At 37.9% G+C, this 22,521-nt stretch overlaps 1 protein-coding gene across 5 annotated transcripts in view; it reads left to right on the top strand.

Annotated features, from left to right (window-relative positions):
- crfa4 (cytokine receptor family, class I receptor 4) overlaps positions 1–22,521 on the top strand; it is a 69,943-nt gene that overhangs the window by 27,438 nt on the left and 19,984 nt on the right. For 4 of the 5 annotated variants that reach the window (XM_026255856.1, XM_026255932.1, XM_026255923.1 and 1 more), the window contains one exon: positions 17,542–17,636. In XM_026255856.1, the coding sequence (XP_026111641.1) occupies positions 17,549–17,636 (88 nt within the window). In that variant the 5' untranslated portion in view covers positions 17,542–17,548. Of the gene's footprint in view, positions 1–3,067; positions 3,194–17,541; positions 17,637–22,521 lie in introns of those variants that run through there. The other variant, XM_026255957.1, reaches the window with a different exon arrangement.

Below are 22,521 nucleotides of genomic sequence, written 5' to 3'. Positions count from 1 at the left end.
TGAGCTTGTGCCGGCCCTGGCTATCATGAATTATTGGTTGATTTACACCTGAGAAGACAAAGCTGATATAATGATCCTTTCAGTCAGGTGTGTGACTGAAAAGGAAGAGTTACAAGAAAGAATGTGAGAACGAAATAAATGTATATATTTTTTATGTTTGTAGTTTATTTTGAATATATTTAATTATCCCACAACATAATTTGAGATTCACTTGCAGTGCAGTTAAACAGTTTTTAGGAATAATCAAAGCTGACTTTCAAAGCTGAATTTTAAGCATCATTACTCCAGTCACTCGATCCTTCAGAAATCCTTCTAATATTCAGATTTTCTACAACAACAACAAAAAACTTGTTATTATTATTATTATTAATGTTGAAAAGAGAGAAGAATATTTTTTAAGTTTTTTTTTATCATTACATGTGCACTAAATAAAAGTTTTAATTTCTATGTGTACTGACTACCAAGTTTTTGAATGGTATAGTGTATATTGTTACACTTGGAGTAAGACTGGAATAATGATGCTGAAAATTAAGCTTTGATCACAGGAATCAAATAAATGTTAAAATATATTCATATATAAAAGTATTTTAAAAATATACAAAATATTTCACAATATTACTGCTTTAGCAAACTGGTATTGACTGGTATTGTGTCATGTTGAAATATATAAATGAACATCACATAACTAGCATTTGCAAAAGTTATATTGTTTATGTGCTCTCAAATAAACTAAATGATAATCTACATTATTAACATTATTGTGATGGTCACTGATACTAGTAGTACAGTCGAACATTTAGATGATGTGAATGAAACTTCATAATATTTCATTTGATTATACATTTAGTCAGGAATTATAGATTGGAAAAAGTTTAATGTGAAAAAGTAAAATGTGTACACGTTATGTGAAAACTGAGACTTACTCATGTTTATGATCTCTGCTGGATAAAGCGCTTCATTCTTTTTTCTGATGAAATCCAAAACTCAAATCCTGAGGTAATCCTCAGCACATCTTCTTGGGGTTAATTATGTCTTATCCCTCTCAGAGCGAAGCGAACAGTCTTGCTGCTTTGTTTTCTGTGGTATCAGCATTTACATGCTGCATGCTTCATGTGGAACATTATAATATCAATTATAATTGTGGAAAAGCGGCTAATGTTTCTTAGGATTCGCCAACTTCCACAAACAATTCATGTCTAACTGGTGTCAGATTAGTTCATCACTCACATCTCTCCCTTGCAATTGGCCCAAAACTCTTTTCTGGACCCTGGAAAAGCACTCTCTAGCTTCTTGGCACTCAAAGAAGCCTTTAACAAACTATCCATGGCAGAGTTCAAATGCAATATCAGCAACTCTTGGCCATAACCTTCATAACCTTCAGTCCGTGGGCCCCAGTTGGTGTGCAGTTTGGCAGGCCTTCTTTCAACTTCTGGGAGTCACAATATGTTTGTCTTTAGGGTACCATCAGCAATCCAATGGTCAGACTGAGCGGAAGATCCAGGAAATTGGCAGATACCTAAGGTCATATTGTCACAATCATCAGCACAGCTGAAGCTGTTGATTTCCCTGGGCCGATTATGCTCAGAATTCTGACTTAAGCTGAAAAATTTATTATCACAGAGTCCGTTCAATTCACTGAACTAGATTCCTCTGCTCCTCCCATCCGATCTGAGTCAGTTCTTAACCCCTGCACCTGCCCCAGATAATCAAGAACTGAATATAAGCAGTCACTCTCCATCTCCATTACTGTTGTCTGGTCTTGTCCCTTTGAACTATGTACTTAACTCGTGACTGTGATAACTTACCTTCTGTCCTTCAGTATGCATCCCAATCAACCTTATCTGCCTCTTCATTGTGTTCCTGCAACAGAAAGAGCTGTCAATTCCTGAGTCAAGTCATCCCAATTTAACCATCATCTCTGTGCTCACCAGTGTGCTTCACTGTGTTTTCCGAATGCCTGCCCATAAAACTTCGAGTTGACTTACCTGTTATGGATCCCGGTTTGATTTGTGACAGGTGTAATAAGTACTTGAAAATGGATCCAGTGTGGTCTCTATAATAAATGCATGTTTCTGGATCCAGTTTGGTCATAAAACGGCTGATTCTTTTCTTCCTTTGAGATTAGGTTAATTTAATTATATATATATATATATATATATATGATTTCCATTCAAATTACTAATATGTATTGTAGTTTGACTTTTTTGTATGACATATATCATTCAAGAAATAAAATAAAACCATTTTTATCAAAACTGAATCACAGACAGTAGATAATAACCAGGATTCTGGTTAGGTATTTTCTAATTTAAACTGACAATGTTTTCACTCAGAGATATGTTTAATGAATACTAGTTTTGTATTAATGTTAAATGACTTAAATTTTTTATTTTTTTTATTCAAGTACTGTATGATGAACAGCGATTAGATATATGGACACTGAACTTCAGGCACTTCTGGCAAATGTAGCACTGCCAGTTGTTGTTGTTGGAGATTCTTAATCCTCCTTTCCGTTCTTTCCATTCTTTCATTCGCTTTGGGTATACGTCGACACTCCATGTCCATTATTTTGAAACCCACGAGAGACAACAAAAACACAGCTCCAATTACAGTGTCCTCCATCCTCCTGTTGTTAATATTATTCCTCTCTGTTAACTTTGTTGAACGTTGTGCACAAATGACATGGTTATCTACCAGCTAAGTCACGTTCTAGTACACACGGTCGGTGTGAATGCAACCTTAAATGGTACTGGGAAATAGTCCTAGTATTTTAGTACTGTACATTTAGTTCTGTGCAAAAAGGCCATTTAGTTTGGTGCGATGTTGTTTGTTCCTCATACAGGATGTTAAATACCAAACGTGTGATGATTTGTACCCTAAAACAGTTAGCTGATATTCCAGAAAGCTCACTGTTTGCTTACTAGTCACCTTTTAGAACAACAGACAGCATTTGGGAACCAAAGAGAAGAGGAACACATAATTATTGCTCCTTCATCCTTCTCCCTTGAGTCTTGAACCTAGAGGCAGAAAACTGAAAGATTAAATTATTTACAGTGGTGTTTTTGTTTTTGTATACAGCATTTTGAAACATGCCAGTCAGTCTGTGTGAATCTCATGAAACCGGAGAACTTCATGTCCAGCTCACTTTAAACCCTAAAGCAAGAAAATGACAGATTGTGTTGCTTAATGAAAGGTAATCCTTTTTTTAAGAGCATCATTTGCATTGAGATTTATTATTTCATTTCCATGACATTTAAATCCCCCTACATATTTTTATTATTGAAATGTGCAAAAAATAACTCGATATTATTTAAATTGTAAAATGATTGTACCGTACATCATGGTATTTTTGTTGAACTGCCTTTAGTTATTAATCACAACTGAGAAAACTTCATGATCATTACATGTTTTTTAATTCACCCATTTGTCTCTATTGCTTCATGCCATTGTTGTTTTTTAACTGCTGTTTTCAGCTTTATGTCACAAGTGTTGACAACTGTGAAATATCTCCAGCTCAAGAAGCAATGTAAATATGAAGTGTAATTAGCAACATGAGAAGTCATAAATTCAGTCAGAGATGGGGCTGCATTGATTTTCAGCATCTAGCCTAAATGTTTTTTCATCACATTCACAGACTATTTTCTCCTGTTACAGCAGGAGTCTTGAGAATGAAGCAGCAGATTCCCATGTCAGATGTTGCCCTAGTAACCCAGTAGTTTAAAGGCAATTAGGTTAAAAGTAGATCAGAAGTGGCTTTAAGTGCTCACAAACAGCGGATCACCTCAGTTTAAATCACAATCAGAGATGTCAACCATACACGTGACACTGTATGGGACATGCACATGCAGTTCATCCAGTTTCAGCTGAAGCTTTTAAAGTCAGGCTGAAGTTCTGTCTTTATTACTACATTTATTACACCTCTATATGAAGATCTGGTTCAGTGAAAGCTGCCTGTTCTGTTTATCAGTGTATGGTGGTTGTTTGACTAGTCTAATGTGGGTGGTTTAACGGTAACATGCAGCAGTAAAAATGTGTCTCTTGTTAAGTCTTTACAAAATCTGATCATCTGAAATCTGTGATGCTAACTTTGGGTTTGTCACTCTCTTGCAGTGTAGATGCAGCTAGAGCCCAAACATGCTATTATAGTTTAGGTTAGTCAGGGTTAGTTAGTGTTGGTGTTGTAAGTCTGGAGCCGGACCGTCTGGACTGAGGGACGACTTCTCTCTAAGAAAGCAAAGGACTTTCCTGATAATTAACATTTTAACACTCTCTTGAATACCCTCCATCATAAGTAACGGTGCCATCGAAGATGCACCACACCTAGCAGTTCACACCTCACCATCACACTCCCTCCACTTAGTTTCACTCAGAATTGCCAGTAGTATAATATTCTGCATTAATGCAAGTGATATTTACAGTCATGTTTGGTGTCATTTGAATTGTCTCAGGGCGACTGGTACAATGGTCTCAACCTTAGAAAAGTAGATTAAAAGATAATACAAATCCTAAGAGTTAAGAGATATTTTGATTACTGTAATGGGAGTGCCCTTTTCCAGGGTCTTCCATGTAAATTACTCTCTGTTCCCATTGAGGTGTAAACTACCCTGGTCTTGAACCTGACCTAATCAAATTCCAATTGTTAGTTTCTGTCTTCATCTCGGGGGATGTTTGTCTTGGTCTGAGGTATTTAAAGGATTGCAGCAAAAGGATCAGGGCGATTTCTGTAGCCAGAAAGCCCGTAGTGTGTTGTGTGTCTCTTCACTTTATACTATGTATTTTCTAAGGTCAGGTATGCATATTTTACTTTTAGATTCATCTTTGAGAATTTGATGTTTTGTATTGATATGATTTGATGTCTTTCAATTGGATATGTAATTGGCAGAATACATGAAAGTGAAAGTGAAGTGACATTCAGCCAAGTATGGTGACCCATACTCAGAATTTGTGCTCTGCATTTAACCCATCCGAAATGCACACACACAGAGCAGTGAACACACACACACACACTGTGAGCACACACCCGGAGCAGTGGGCAGCCATTTATGCTGCGGCGCCCGGGGAGCAGTTGGGGGTTCGATGCCTTGCTCAAGGGCAGCTAAGTCGTGGTATTGAAGGTGGAGAGAGAGCTGTTCATGCACTACCCCCACCCACAATTCCATCTGGCCCGAGACTAGAACTCACAACCCTTCGATTGGGAGTCCAACCCTCTAACCATTAGGCCACGACTTCCCCACATATTTACCTGACTGATAATAAATTGTTACATTTGATTTTATTCTGTTTTACTCTATAATTATTGACTCTAGTAGATTACGTTGAATCCTTGTTAGCGACATGAGCACCCGAATGAACGAGTTAATATAAGAGTAGGAGTTAACTAGAATAATCAAATGTCAGAAGAATACTAATTAGAAACAGACGTACAACCAATTTCCATTCCAACCTAAATTCAAGGTCATACTAAAATGGAGTCAGTTTTGAGTTTAGCCTAAATTGAATAACTCTACGTGCTGAAAGACCTGGACCTTACAGTGTGATCGTGTGATGAAGATGCTGATCAGTAGTGATCTGTTGTTTCACTACAGGACTGATGATGAGCACAAATTCTCTCCATGATCTAGTTATTCTGTGCTCTAAATCACTCACAGATCTTCTGACAGTTTGAAAATCTCTATTCAGTTTTGACAGAATATTAGTTGTTTTCATGCTTTTCATCTTCAGAAAGTTTTTTTTTTTTTTTTTCATATTGCATGAAATTGCATTTCCATTTACCTAAGAAGGCCTGGCAAACTATTTAACAAACCTGTTTGAGATTGATGCAGTCTAAAAGGATATCTACAAAAAATATTTGAATGTTAATTATATTGAAATCCTTTTGACATCCTTACACATATTATAATAATTTTGTATTATATGTATTATTATGCATAATAATTTGGAATATAGTGTATTGGCATATATTTGAATTATATTGTGGTAACAAAAGAGAGAATATATACATATATATTTGCCATATAGGAGGAAAGCATGTATCAGCGGCTCCCGTGTCCTTAAATTTCCACACGTTTGAGCTATTAGACATGTATTTAGACATACGGTTTACAGAAGCAGGGACTTTGAACCGAGAGCACATAGTTATAGTAGTAAAAGTCATTTTCACTTACATGTCTGTGACTTCAGGCCTGATGTAGTTTGCTAATGATTTTCAGCTGTGATTCAGCTCAAATGTGTGTGTAAATGAGACATGTTTGTTTTTGTCATTATGACCCTCAGTAGACAAAAGCAGCTTATTTAGCAGCTAATTAATGGAGTGTTATTGCATGAGCTCAACTCTAGACGTCCATCTGGCCGTTTGCTGAAGTGACATGATAAAGGTCACCAGTGACCGTGTGTGGACCAATCTGGATGTCTGAACCTGTTCAAGCTCACATTAGTGCCAGAACTCAAAGAACAATCAATCCATAATCTGAATTCTTCAAACACAAAATGGGATGGAAACAAACAGGGCAAGCAATGCTTGGTTGGGAGAGATCAGTCTTAAACTCTCTCACTCACTAATCAGCTATTTTACTCTGGTACTGTATTTGGTTAAGTGATAATCAAATAAACACTAAAATGTATTCAGTAGTTTCACACAAATTATCTATAGTAGGAGACATACAAATTCACAATATCATAATGATATTAAGAACTACACACACTCATAATTTCATTTCTTTTTATTAACTGCCACATGGAAAGAAAAAAATATGTGTATAATGGATCATGTCTTATCAGAAGATAGTTAATGTATAATCTATAAAATAAAAAAATAAAAAATAAACTATTGGAAAAAAATAAATACTGAAAATTATATCATGTTAACATGGTACATTGTGCTGTTTTTCTACAGATATTTCTTGGAATGCACTGATATAAATTTTATTTATGAATTTATTATAGTTATGAATTTCAAATAAAGAATTACATTCATAATATTTTATTATCAGGCAATACTGATGTTCATTTGATTATCAGGCAATACTGTTGTTGAGTTAGTACAGATGTCTGTTAAAGATCTTTTCATCTGGAAAGCAATGGCTGTGTAAACACATCTGATAGAAAACTTTAAGATGTTAGTTTTACATACATTCTAAATTCTAAACTTCTTAAAGACATCTTATTAAAGTCTAGTAGACATCTGACTGGAAACGTCCCATAGATGTATTGCAAATGAGAAAACACTCTAAAAAATGTCTTGCAGATGTAAAAATCACACGTCTGGGATGTGTGCTATTAGGGGCAGTACTGGTTAGTAGAGTGATGCTGTCAGTATTGGGTGCCTGGATTGATCGGACACAAATAAAGATTATCTGTCATGTCGGTTTAATCCAGTGACAATAGTGGTGGGCAGTAAATCTCGTGTCATTCTTGTTGTTCTTTTTAAGCTCTTAAGCTCCTCCAGATATTGGAAAAGCTTTAGTCAAAATGCATGCGTGAGCATCAAATGCGGCTGTGAAAGACTGAATTCGCTCAATAAAGGTGCTTTTCACTTCTGAAGCTCTTTATGTTTGTGTGTCTGGGATTATTGAATAGATTTGAGTTAATAGAAATACAGATCTGCATTGTGGGGATCATGACTGGCATGTGCATAGAGAGCATTAGCAATCCTTGCCTCTTTGCAATCATGCCTCACCTAACTTCCACATACACTGTCGCATTCAGCACAATCATGGCTTTCATTACTGGGCTTTACTAATTAAAGACGCTTTTATAACACATGCATGTGGTCACTCTGCTTTTGTCCCACATTATTAGATCAAGCTTAGTTTTTTCGAGGAAACGGTGCGGAGATTAATTAAGAGATTACATTCACTAATCTGAGTTTCATTTGCATGATCAGATGTGAATGAAAGAGTCTTTAATGTTAATGGACAAATTACTCTCTTAATTCACTTTCTTGCTTTTTCTGTGAATTAGTTATTATGTAATATTTTGTCATAACATAATAACTTGTTTTACCTCTGATGTCATTTTTTTTTTTTTTTTTATGTAAAATAATAGTCAAATATGAGTTTAGATATTTGAGGCTGTTGTAAGCAGTGTTGGGAACGTTACTTTAAAGGGGGGGTGAAATGCTCGTTTTCACTCAATATCCTGTTAATCTTGAGTACCTATAGAGTAGTACTGCATCCTTCATAACTCCAAAAAGTCTTTAGTTTTATTATATTCATAAGAGAAAGATAGTCTGTACCGATTTTTCCCAGAAAAACACGACCGACTGGAGGCGTGACGTGTGGGCGGAGCTAAAGAATCACGAGCGCCAGTAGGCTTTTGCGATGAGAGCGTTTGGAAGCTGTGACATTACCCAGAGCCGTTGAAAAACATATTTAACGGCTCTGACATTACCTTGAGGAAAAAAACATCATCCAAAATAAACCATGGCTAACAGTCAGATTCGGCCGTTTATTTATGATCCAGAATCAGATCACGAGGCTGAAACTGAACGAGAGCAGCAGCAGCAATGACTCGCTCCGAGCGGGGCTCGAACCTGACGCACTAACAAGGAGGCAGAGCTATTTTAAGCAGTTTTACTCACCGCCTGCAGTTCCAACACACGATCGTGACCCTTTTTCATTGGGATTGCATCATCCTTAAGAAATAAACGATACGCAAATCCGTCATCAAACTGGGCCTTGTTTGTAAAACAAGCATCTTCGAAATGCAGGGAACAAACACAAACACTTGCACAACTCCGTTGATGCTCTGTAAAAATAAACTCCATCCACTGGTCCCTTAATGCTGTTTTTTTCTTTGGTAATCTGTGCAGGGTTGTCTTGCCCTAGCAACCAAAAACACTCCTTTTGTGACATTTCGCGACGCTCTCGCTCTGATCAGTGATTGTCTGTGCACAGCCTCTCTCTGCTCTGCTCTTCCGGCATAAGTGTCCTTAGCACCCATATAAGGAAATTCCGCTCCATCTAACGTCACACGGAGCCATACTCAAAAAAAACTTTCCAAAACTTGTGACAAACCGGAAGGAGTATTTTTGGAACAGAAATACTCCTTCAAACGTACAACTTAATTTTTGAAACTTTGTCCATGTTTAGCATGGGAATCCAACTCTTTAACAGTGTAAAAAACTCAGTATGCATGAAATAGCATTTCACCCCCCCCCCCTTTAAAAAAGTAATTAGTTATAGTTACTCACTACTTGTTCCAAAAAGTAACTGAGTTAGTAGCTGAATTACTCTAAAATAAAAGTAACTCATTACCAGGGAAAGTAACTATTTGCGTTACTGTAAAAAAAAAAAAAACGTTGCTACATTTTTTTTTTGCAGTTTTCATAAGTCAGTTGAAATGAGTAGAACAGACAGGTGTTCGTACATAACTTTCAATATTTATTACACGTCAACACACAGCGAGAGTTTTATCCTACACTTCAAGTATCATCTTTGTAAGAAAGGGTGTTTTTGGCCACTATCTTTGTAGATGCGTGTCACACATTACATGTACACATTACATGCACGTTCTTGCCTTTGACCACAATGAATTTGAAGTAGTGCTTATATCTTCACCTTGAAAATGCCAACTTTTCATCGGATTGCTCCTGACTCGCCATCTCTGCTGCGAATCTCTGTGTAGCTGTTGCGCGCGCGCGCGTGTGTGTGTGTGTTTGGCGCCGCTGGCGCTGCCGCGTGTGCCGGCCATGTGTGTAAAAACACCGGCACTGATTGGCTACCATGAAACACATGACTCTGCCTTAGCCAATCACAACCGCTTATCTCGTCATTAACCCACCTCCTCACTCGCTGTGTGAGCCAGGGGTCCGTTCGGATTGCATAGTTTATTAAATCAATTAAGTCATAGTAACGCACCGCATTTAACGTTCAATACCGTTAACGGCGTTGTAACGACGGGAAAAGTAATTAGTTAGATTACCGCGTTACTGAAAAAATAACGCCGTTACCTAACGCCGTTCTTTTAAACGCCGTTATTCCAAACACTGGTTGTAAGTGATGCTGGATTTCTGAAATCACACCAGTAGTTCACAACTATTAATCATGTTTAATGTCATGAAGGTCACAGCGATGACTTCTTCCTCTCGTTTTGACATAATTTTTGTACAAATTTATGTATACTTTTGATATTTTATGAACTACAGTTAAAGTACATTTGAAGCATCATTTTAATGTGCTTCAAGTACATTTCAGTTGTATTTTTAGCTCATTAGAAATGCATTAGCATTTCACTACTAGTATATTATAAAGCTGCTTTTTTTGTATATACACACATACACACTTTGATATCTAGAAAACTTTAATGTACTATATATTATATAACTTTAGAGCACTAGACAAAGGAAATTTTGTTTGCGTCCGCTTTTTCGAACTCCATTTCCCATCATGCCCAGGGGGCCAGGGTTTCCTATTTTATTGAAGCATCCCTGGGCGCCGCCATTGGCTAGCGGACCCCCACCTGCTGTTAGCGTTCCATTGACAGCAAATAACTTAACATCTGAGGCATTTAAAGACTCCATTTGTCCATTCATTATTTCTAAAGAAACACGAAAATGTATGAAAGACCCCATTACCTTATGTTGTGGCCCGTAGAGGCAGTTTTTGTAAAAAATAGACTAATTATTGACTCATACCTTGCGACTCTCTGTCGCACAGTAGAGAAATTACCATATGGACAGGAGGGAGAAGCTCGTAGGCAATCTTTTACGGTCTATGTGGCTATCGGGGGGACATGGAGGCATGAAGTCAAGGGAGAAGCCCATAGAGAGTGCATAAAAGCAACGGGACAAAATTATTCAACAACATCTGCAAGATTTGGTGGGGTGATTCAGATTTCTCTTGGCACAGCTATTAGAAGACTTACAATTGTCAGACAGGTTGCTCATGTGACATCTACCTCATCAAGCTCAGTTTGAACCTGCGCAGTACGCTCGACCCCCAGGAAGTACGTGCTTCTAATTGACTTCACTTGTCTCCGTTGAATCCAATGGGGTCGCTGTGTACATTTCTTTTACTGTCTATGATCCTGCCTCATTCCTCGAACTGATTGCACACACACAGCTGCATCTAATTAAACACACACACCTGCAGCTAATACACACATTTAAGCAGAACAGTCACTCTCAGTCTGGGCAAAGTCTTGTTTAGTTCTGTCTAGCATTTCTGAGCATTTTCCCTGTGTTCATTCCTTCCGTGTTTGATCTTGGATTGTTTAAACCGACTCCAATTCTCTGCTGTCTGCCCCAACCTCTGCTTGTTAATGTTACTGATTCTGGATATCCCTGACATACCTGACGTCATTCCTGATTACTGCCTGTCCGACCATTCTTATAATAAAGTTCTGCATATGGATCTGAAAGTCTCTGACTCATTATAACAGAAGACTCAGGATCAAGCAGCTTTGTGACTGTTTCTAGGCCAGCCATGAATCCAGCAGCCCAGTTAATGACTCTTTGTCAAGATGAGCTGCCCATTGAGGATTATGTAGTGGACTTTATTGAACTGGCTCACTTAACTTCATTAGATGAGGTATGTTTAATGTTTTTTTTTTTTCCGTGGAGGGCTTTCCGAGCCACTCAGCTCCCTTATGCCACTAAATGGGCCTAATTGGATGCTTGAACATTATATTGACATTACATTGCAAATTTGTGGTTCACCCTTCACTGTGGGAGTTGCTGAGAAGACTTTTTACAAAATGGCTGCCATACCAGAGTGTCAAGTCAAGTCACCTTTATTTATATAGCGCTTTAAACAAAATACATTGTGTCAAAGCAACTGAACAACATTCATTAGGAAAACAGTGTGTGTCAATAATGCAAAATGACAGTTAAAGGCAGTTCATCATTGAATTCAGTGATGTCTTCTCTGTTCAGTTTAAATAGTGTCTGTGCATTGCAATCAAGTCAACGATATCGCTGTAGATGAAGTGACCCCAACTAAGCAAGTCAGAGGCAACAGTGGCAAGGAACCGAAACTCCATCGGTGACAGAATGGAGAAAAAACCTTGGGAGAAACCAGGCTCAGTTGGGGGGCCAGTTCTCCACTGACCAGACGAAACCAGCAGTTCAATTCCAGGCTGCAGCAAAGTCAGATTTTGCAGAAGAATCATCTGTTTCTTGTGTTCTTGTCCTGGTGGTCGTCTGAGACAAGGTCTTTAAAGGGGATCTGTATCTGGGGCTCTAGTTGTCCTGGTCTCCGCTGTCTTTCAGGGATGTAGAGGTCCTTTCTAGGTGCTGATCCACCATCTGGTCTGGATACGTACTGGATCCGGGTGACTGCAGTGACCTTCTGATCTGGATACAGACTGGATCTGGTAGCTACGGTGACCTGGGAATAAGAGAGAAACAGACTAATATAAGCGTAGATGCCATTCTTCTAATGATGTAGCAAGTACATTGGGTGTTATGGGAAGTGTTCCCGGTTCCTTTTTACCTAATTAATGCAGCCTAGAAATCCTTTAACGGATTTGGATATTTGAAGCATATTAGTATGTTATGTGTAAACCAGGTAAAAGAGATGGGTCTTTAATCTAGATTTAAACTGCAAGAGTGTGTCTGCCTCCCTAACAATATTAGGTAGGTTACTCCAGAGTTTAGGCGCCAAATAGGAAAAGGATCTGCCGCCCACAGTTGATTTCGATATTATAGGTATTATCAAATTGCCTGGGTTTTGAGAACCCAGCGGACATAGAGGATTGTAATGTAACAGGAGCTCATTCAAATACTGAGGCGCTAAACCATTCAGGGCTTTATAAGTAATTTCAGCTGATAATAACTGCAAACACACTACACTTTATATTTATATACACATACACTTATTTATCTAACACACATACTTAGTATACACTTAAATTTTGCACATAATACACATGTACATACATAACTGCATTTTGTAACATACCTGCCTACAATTGTCAATTTGTATATTGTCATTCACTATATACTTATTTGTATTTTTTATTCTTTTATTATGTGTTCTATGTTCTGTCGCTGTCATTCTGTTGTACTGTGGAGCTTCTGTCACGAAAACAAATTCCTCGTATGTGTAAACATACCTGGCAATAAAGCTCATTCTGATTCTGAGTAATAAGCAATATTTTAAAATCTATACAATGTTTGATAGGGAGCCAGTGCAGTGTCGACAGGACCGGGCTAATATGGTCATATTTCCTGGTTCTAGTAAGAACTCTTGCTGCTGCAAGAGATAGCAACTCTCCAGGACACTTCACCAACTCCACACATTCTCCTCAGACCATGCATTATAGGCTTTGACGGACATCAGTTCTTGGCAATTCCTCATTTGCCCTCTCACGACTGGCTCAATCGAAATTACACTGCTGCGGGCCATCATACATGTTGGCTCTTGCCACCTCTTCCTCATTCCAGTCAGTCGCTATAGTTCTGATGCTGCGCACGTTACAGGGAGGTTTTTGAGCTCGTAATCACTATTTCATACCACTACTAATGACTTGGTACCATTCCAGGCAAGTTACGCCAAACTTTCTGAGCACAAGGAATTGTAACTAGATTTATTTTATTGCAACATTGCATTGACCTAAAATTGTTTTTTCAACGTGTACTACTTGCATAAACACTGCATCCGCAGGCAGTATTATTCGTAGGGGCTGCCATCGTTGTTTCGCCTGCTGTGTGACCTCGGAATTTGGAGTTAGAGTCCTGCACGGGTTCGGGTACCCACCAATTTGGCTGATACGAGTGAAAAATATCCAACTGTGTCGGATACAGGTGCGGGTCGGGTCGGACACAGGGGAAACACGGGTCTAAACACGGGTTCAAAACAGTCACGTGCAAACTTAAAAATAGGCCTATGTTCCACTTTTTAAAAAAATCACAACCGCGTGAACGGCTGCATGAGTCATTAGTTAACAGACGTAAAAGATCAGCCAGCTGTTTGTTTTTTTCGTAGTTTTTTCTGTTATATATTCTGTTATATATATATACACAATTTCTTTTCTTTTTTTTTCTTTTTTTTTTGCATCTGAAAATGACTTTGTGCAGCTCATTCACATGTGCGCTCTGGCGCAGATCCGCCTCTCACGATGCTCAGCTGTGAACGATTTAAAAATGGGTGCATTCGACTTTAAGCACAACCTCAGACGGTGGTATGATTCGCTCTTTTGTTGTTCTGTTTTCTTTCAGGATCAAAAATACAACAAATTAAAGCGTTTATCTGTATTTCCAACTGATGAGAACTATGCATATACATTCATAAATCAGTCAATTTTGTATTTTATTATGAGATATTTTATTCTAATGTGATCAGTGACTCAAGCACTGATGTACCAAAGAGCACGTATTTCGACATTTGCAGTAAAAACATGAAATATAAATTCTCAGAAAATGAATTTAATACCAATATATTGAAACGTCTGTTTATATAGTCCATTAATAAAGGAGTCCAGACATTGGAAAAATATCAGTCCACATGTGTTTTATATTTAATATGAGGGAAATAGACATGCATGCATGCGTGACACAAAAAATATTTAACTTTTAGGTAGCAAAATATTTTTTAGTAATTCTGTCAATTACACTAAGGTTATTCCATTGTCTGCTATACAGTATTGTTCAAAATAATAGCAGTACAATGTGACTAACCAGAATAATCAAGGTTTTTCGTATATTTTTTTATTGCTACGTGGCAAACAAGTTACCAGTAGGTTCAGTAGATTCTCAGAAAACAAACGAGACCCAGCATTCATGATATGCACGCTCTTAAGGCTGTGCAATTGGGCAATTAGTTGAATTAGTTGAAAGGGGTGTGTTCAAAAAAATAGCAGTGTGGCATTCAATCACTGAGGTCATCAATTTTGTGAAGAAACAGGTGTGAATCAGGTGGCCCCTATTTAAGGATGAAGCCAACACTTGTTGAACATGCATTTGAAAGCTGAGGAAAATGGGTCGTTCAAGACATTGTTCAGAAGAACAGCGTACTTTGATTAAAAAGTTGATTAGAGAGGGGAAAACCTATAAAGAGGTGCAAAAAATGATAGGCTGTTCAGCTAAAATGATCTCCAATGCCTTAAAATGGAGAGCAAAACCAGAGAGACGTGGAAGAAAACTGAAGACAACCATCAAAATGGATAGAAGAATAACCAGAATGGCAAAGGCTCAGCCAATGATCACCTCCAGGATGATCAAAGACAGTCTGGAGTTACCTGTAAGTACTGTGACAGTTAGAAGACGTCTGTGTGAAGCTAATCTATTTTCAAGAATCCCCCGCAAAGTCCCTCTGTTAAAAAAAAGGCATGTGCAGAAGAGGTTACAATTTGCCAAAGAACACATCAACTGGCCTAAAGAGAAATGGAGGAACATTTTGTGGACTGATGAGAGTAAAATTGTTCTTTTTGGGTCCAAGGGCCACAGGCAGTTTGTGAGACGACCCCCAAACTCTGAATTCAAGCCACAGTACACAGTGAAGACAGTGAAGCATGGAGGTGCAAGCATCATGATATGGGCATGTTTCTTCTACTATGGTGTTGGGCCTATTTATCGCATACCAGGGATCATGGATCAGTTTGCATATGTTAAAATACTTGAAGAGGTCATGTTGCCCTATGCTTAAGAGGAAATGCCCTTGAAATGGTTGTTTCAACAAGACAATGACCCAAAACACACTAGTAAACGGGCAAAGTCTTGGTTCCAAACCAACAAAATTAATGTTATGGAGTGGCCAGCCCAATCTCCAGACCTTAATCCAATTGAGAACTTGTGGGGTGATATCAAAAATGCTGTTTCTGAAGCAAAACCAAGAAATGTGAATGAATTGTGGAATGTTGTTAAAGAATCATGGAGTGGAATAACAGCTGAGAGGTGCCACAAGTTGGTTGACTCCATGCCACACAGATGTCAAGCAGTTCTAAAAAACTGTGGTCATACAACTAAATATTAGTTTAGTGATTCACAGGATTGCTAAATCCCAGAAAAAAAAATGTTTGTACAAAATAGTTTTGAGTTTGTACAGTCAAAGGTAGACACTGCTATTTTTTTGAACACACCCCTTTCAACTAATTGCCCAATTGCACAGCCTTAAGAGCGTGCATATCATGAATGCTGGGTCTCATTTGTTTTCTGAGAATCTACTGAACCTACTGGTAACTTGTTTGCCACGTAGCAATAAAAAATATACTAAAAACCTTGATTATTCTGGTTAGTCACATTGTACTGCTATTATTTTGAACAATACTGTATATTTGCTTCTTATTTATTAAATACGGGCAATTGATTGATAAAACATTGAGCAAAATTAAGATAAAATGTATAAAAAACAAATATCTTTTAAAAAGAGTTTTCCATAAATAACTTCTGTATGACCTGGCAATAAAATTAGAAAAAAGTGTGTCTAATGTGATTGGCTTAACTGATTTGATTTCAGGTGTGGGTCGGATGTCAGTTCTATTTTAAGCGGGTCGGGTCGGGTGCGGATTTTTATTAGTGCTGCTGTCGGAATATGGGTCAGATGCGGTTTTAAGCACTGCGGGTACGGGCGGGTGCGGATGTACAAAATCGGACCCGTGCAGCTCTCTGCTCGGAGTACATCGATCTAGTACGAGACACGAGTTCACGGGTGGGAAGTCACGGGTTTGATTGCCGTTCCAGTGCACTTTCACAGGTTTAAGGTTGGAAAAACACGGGTTATGGGTTGCCTGGAACGCGGCATCATACTAGACTGAGGCTACCTTTCCTCGACTTCTCCCCAACATGACGTCATCACAGAGTTGCGTAAAAAAAACGTTAATACCAAAAACTTTAAAAATCCCTTTAACATACATACATTTTGTGCTAAACAAACATACATTATATGCTAAACAAATCCTCTGTGGAGGATGATTGAATATTGAATTAATGGGGTTTATAGATATGATTTTACTGTTTTATTAACTATGATTTTAAAGAGGACGAATAGGAGGCCAAAGCAAATGTTACTGCACACCATGCCTTTTTTTTTACCCATTTGGGCTTTTTTTGCATTTGAAACTTTATCAATAATGAATTATAAACTAGCTAGAAAGTTTGGGAAGGTTGTGTAGATGTTTAGATTTCCCTGCTGAATTAAAGTGGACATGCATAAACAAACTCATCATTGCTTTATTTTCTGCTATGTGTGATTTCACATTCATGATTCATTATTCATGAAACAGTGAATGACTGAATTTATAAATTCATTTATTGTTATAAAAGTATTTCCTCATGAGGATCTGCTACCATTTAAAGATTAACATTGAGTCTGTGTGGTGTTTACTCTCGTGAAGTTCCATTATTTCCAGTCCTTCAGCCTTTGTCAACAGATCACAGGATTTGTAAAGATAGGTACATCTCTGAACTTGTACATGTTTTAAAAGAGCTGACATTTGAAACATAATCATTATGTTGACATTGTGCATATCATTATGTGTTTAACTGTTATGTGTATGTGTGGGTGAAGATGTTAGGGATCATTCTGTGTACTGGTATAATATGCAGTGAAGTGAGTATCTGCTGGTCTGCTGACACGTGTGTGTGTGTATCTGTTTGTGTTGCAGACACGTGATGCTGTGCTTTTTGCTCCTGACACTCCACTGGAGGACAGTCACTGCAGCACTGCAGCCATCCACACACAACACCGCCCTTCAGGAAGGTTGGTGAAGGTCACTAGTGTCAGTGAACACACTGATCGCTAGTCCTCATTAGTGGAAAATAGGGGTGGGCAATATGATCAAAATCTTATTTCCCGGTATGAGAAATTTTATTTCACAATAACGATATATATCTCGATATAGCTATTATGTTAGATAGTATATATAAATTAGAAAAAGGATTAATTAGTTCCATCAATTAGTGAAGAAAAAAATTGCCATGCTGGTGCAAACAACACGAGACCATGCTACCGTGACAGTCAAGAGTGGCTTGACTGTGTTTAGTGTGCAGCAGCAGTAGCGTACCATCAGCGCAGCTGAACAGTTCTGTGTTCAAATGTATGAAATAGGCTTAAGCTTGCTGCAAAACACTGGCAAAAGTAATTAACATAAATGTGACAGGGGGAGAAAGTAAGGGGATATTTGAATTATTCACTAATAAACTACTGTTTTTAAGTTGGTGTCACAAGGATGAAGTTGGCGATCCTGAATCCAAAGTAATTTAAAGCTTGCTATAGATACATTTTGTGTCTTTGAGGCATGTATTCGCTGAGTTTCAGTTAATTTTCGAACTCCTGTTAAAGACAAGATGGCAGAAAGCGCATCATTTCTTTTATAAAAGTACAACATTTTGTTGATATTGTGATAGCACACAAATAAAAGTAGACCCTTTGCAGTTACGAATGATTACTCTTACCTTCATAAGTAAAAATGACAGTTTATCCACTTAAAAAAATGCAAGTGATCGCACTGGCACTTCAATGTCCTACAAAGCTTCTCAAGCGGCACAAACTATTGGATAGTACATATTTATCTAGGTTTAACATTTAAACTTTGTTATAGGCTTGAACTGTTTTATATCTATAGATTTTATTATAGGCAAGTCATGATGATTTTAGAAAACTGAATTGATCAAACATACTGTAGGCTCACTGTCTACCACTGTCCGCTTGGTCAGTACTTTAAAAAACAAAAAATTATATTTAACGAACAAAAAATGCTCCAAACATTTTTCTAAATTAACTGAATAAAAAAACAAATACAATTTTATAGTTCCGAACAGAATCGAAAATTTGAAATGGCCATTAACCGGTTAATAATGTAATTTTATCGTTCAATTAAATTTGCTGTCAACCAATCACAAATTCCAGTAGTACAGCATATGCAAATGTGACGCTGAAGCCAATGAGTGAAATGTCCACTCAGCTGTGAACTCATCATAGGCAAGTCGCAATGGCAATGCACCAGGCAGACCCGGTCCCAGCCAATCATCAACGCTCACACTCCCCTGAGTACTAATCACCTGCACCTGATCTCCATCACCATGGCACTATATAACACTCACCCATGCACCAGTTCACCATCAAGCCTCCAACAAGAATTGACCTCACGATCTTGTCTCCTGCTCACCTCATTTTCAAAGAATCACCAGCAGTAGCGTATACTTACCTTTTGATAAGCTAAAGCTGTGTGCCTTTGTTCTCCTGTCTCCAGAACGCTTATGGCATTATCTGTGATCTGAATTCTCCTACGAACCTCTATCTCCTGAGTGCCCATGTGATTCTCTGAGCATTCATCTTCGACTGCAAGAAGAGGAGACAAGTATTGATATTCATGGCTTTCACAGAAACGAACTCCACAGAACCCCACCTGAAATTACCCTCCACTTACCTCTCATGAACCCTTATCTCAAAGATTTTGTGTTGAATTCAACTGCCTCTGTCTCCTGAGTACTATCCTGACACCGCCCTTAGAATTTATGAGTATAGTGTGAGATGAATTCAACAGATCACACACACCTGCAGCACTGCTGTGAATGTAGAAAACAGAAAAATGAACCCCTATAGGCTTACATAAAAAGGAATATAGGCATATACATTATATATATTTCACTTAAATCATATTGACAGATTAATGAAACAAAAGAAAAAATTTGCTAAATTACAGTTCATTGTGACAGATTCTCAAGTTTTTGGAAAGAAACACGAAACCGCAACGTAGTTTTCTTTATTTTGCAAAAGCTTAACCCCTTTGAATAATGTCTTGCTTCTGTATAACCAGCTAGCTTTGGTACGACCATCGCACTGACAAAACATAATTTTGCTATATTGAAGCCTGTTCATTGTCAAAATAAAATGCAGTTAAAGAAACAAATAAAAAAATTACACTGCTCCATTGTACAAAATGTTGCGTTAAGCCTGACTGCGCCTCTGTGCCCATTTTATGTAGCCGAGATGAAGGATGATGTTTTATGTCGATTAAAGTACAAACATATATACTATTATATTATATATAATATAATCATTTGATATTCAGCAGATCTACAGCTTGGAGGAAACATCAGTTTCTTAGTTCAAACACACATTTGTAAAGGGTGTATCAATTAATAAGTCTACTGTAAGTTTGATACTTGCACGTCTCGCCATGTTTGAAAGAGAGTCCTGATGCACTTTGGGTCTCCAGTAGGTTGGCTGAAGTTAGGTGATGAGAAAGAACCATTTTAAGTCAGAGGATATTGTTGAATGGAAAGTCCAAAGGCCTGGTGAAGACTTAAGGGTTGCAGAAGAGTTTCTAGCTCATATCCTCATTTTCTTTCCATCCTTATCCACTGAATTTAACAGAACCGCAGACTGCCTGAGCTATGTGTTGTGGCCTACCAGGCACGCCCGCACCAGCCGGACACAGAAGACTTGGCAGAAGAAGAACACTATCCAGGACTCCTCAAAACTCTCTCCTCTTGAGTTTGATTTCCTATCTTCAGAAGAACCAGACGAAAATCTCCAGCTTATTTCTAAAAGAACTCAACAACCTCCATACTGCATCAGGACGCTTGTTCAGCAACAAAGCTATTGCAAGTAACCGTTAACAACTATTTAGATGCATGTTCAAGTTTGAGCCCCTTTTAAGGATATTTTTGATTCTTTGATGATTCTCATTAGGTTATGGTTAAGTGAAAGTGAAGTGAAGTGACATTCAGCCAAGTATGGTGACCCATACTCAGAATTTGTGCTCTGCATTTAACCCATCCGAAATGCACACACACAGAGCAGTGAACACACACACAAACACTGTGAGCAAACAGCAAACACCGGAGCAGTGGGCAGCCATTTATGCTGCGGCGCCCGGGGAGCAGTTGGGGGTTCGATGCCTTGCTCAAGGGCACCTAAGTCGTGGTATTGAAGGTGGAGAGAGAACTGTACATGCACTCCCCCCACCCACAATTCCGTCCGGCCCGAGACTAGAACTCACAACCCTTCGATTGGGAGTCCAACCCTCTAACCATTAGGCCATGACTTAACTGATGTGAAATACTGCCATTCTTTTGTTTTTCCCTTTCTCTTCCTTACTTTCCTTTATTATGTATATATACATATGTGTTTTGTTTGGTTTAGTTATATGTTAGTTATAGGTTAGTTTATTAAAGGGTTAGTTCACCCAAAAATCAAAATTATGTTATTAACTCACCCTCATGTCTTTCCGTGAGACCTCCGTTTATCTTCGGAACACCGTTTGAGATATCTTAGATTTAGTCAAAGAGCTCTCAGTCCCTCCATTGAAACTGTGTGCACGGTATACTGTCCATGTCCAGAAAAGTAAGAAAACATCATCAAAGTAGTCCATGTGACATCAGAGGGTCAGTTAGAATTTTTTTAAGCATCGAAAATACATTTTGGTCCAAAAATAGCAAAAGCTACGACTTTATTCATCATTGTCTTCTCTTCCGTGTCTGTTGTGAGAGAGTTCAAAACTGCAGTGTAGTGATATCCGGTTCGCAAACGAATCATTCGATGTAACCGGATCTTCTTGAACCAGTTCACCAAATCGAACTGAATCATTTAAAATGGTTCATGTCTCCAATAAGCATTAATCCACAAATTACTTAAGCTGTGAACTTTTTTAATGTGGCTGACACTCCCTCTGAGTTCAAACAAACCAATATCCCAGAGTAATTCATTTACTCAAACAGTACACTGAATGAACTGCTGTGAAGACAGAACTGAAGATGAACACCGAGCCAAGCCAGATAACGAACAAAAGATTGACTCGTTCTCGTAAACTTTGTAGTTATCAGTAGTAACACAAGGTTCAGTCATGTTCACTTGTCTCCTGATGCAGGAAAGGCCAGTTTTTCCAGTTTGGTATTGAATGGAATGGTGAAATGCAAATTGATCATGTAATCATCTGGAGGATCATTTTTGTTGTGGTTCTTGTTTGCTATGTTCTTTATACATGTCCAGATTTTTCCAGAAATTGATTCTGCTCGTCTCACACAGATTCACAAGGTTTTTCTGCTTCTTGTCACCGTCAGCTGCTGAATTATATACAGTATCGCTGGTTATCTGAGAGTTTTTGTGAAAAGCACCATGGACATTTGACCTTGAATGACTTTACATCACACAAATACATGGTCTAAATCAATTAGTTAAGATCTTTTAATTTTTAAAAGAAGTGTTTAGTATTTTTTCAGTAACCTGTTTTTATTCATCTGTGATTCTGTGTGAAAGAAGTGTGTGTGTGTGTGTGTGTGTATGTGAGTATTCTGTGTTAAATATGTTCTTGAATATTTCCTGCTGATAGAAAGTAAATACAGTGTTTCTGTGGGTTTTATGAAGGTAAATTTAAGACTTTTGAAGATGTTTTCAGGATCTACATTACTTTTTAATTAATTTTACAAAATAATAGATTAAGGCTTGGATATCTCTTTTTAAGACCCACAGAAACCCTAAAAATAGATTCATTTAAGTGGGTGTACAAACCCGTGAGGACCTGAAAGTGGTTGATGTTTTTACTGCTGTCCAGAGGTGCTGAGAGCCCATACATCAAAAATGTTCTTAAAAAAAAAATCCTATTTATTATGAAGTTCCATTTATTTTAACCGATCTTAAA

The sequence above is a fragment of the Carassius auratus genome, chromosome 1, assembly GCF_003368295.1.
Source record: "Carassius auratus strain Wakin chromosome 1, ASM336829v1, whole genome shotgun sequence".
In the NCBI taxonomy this organism is placed as follows: Eukaryota; Metazoa; Chordata; class Actinopteri; order Cypriniformes; family Cyprinidae; genus Carassius; species Carassius auratus.
The sequence above is the reverse complement of the archived record's forward strand: the minus strand, read 5'-3'. Positions and strand labels throughout refer to the sequence as shown.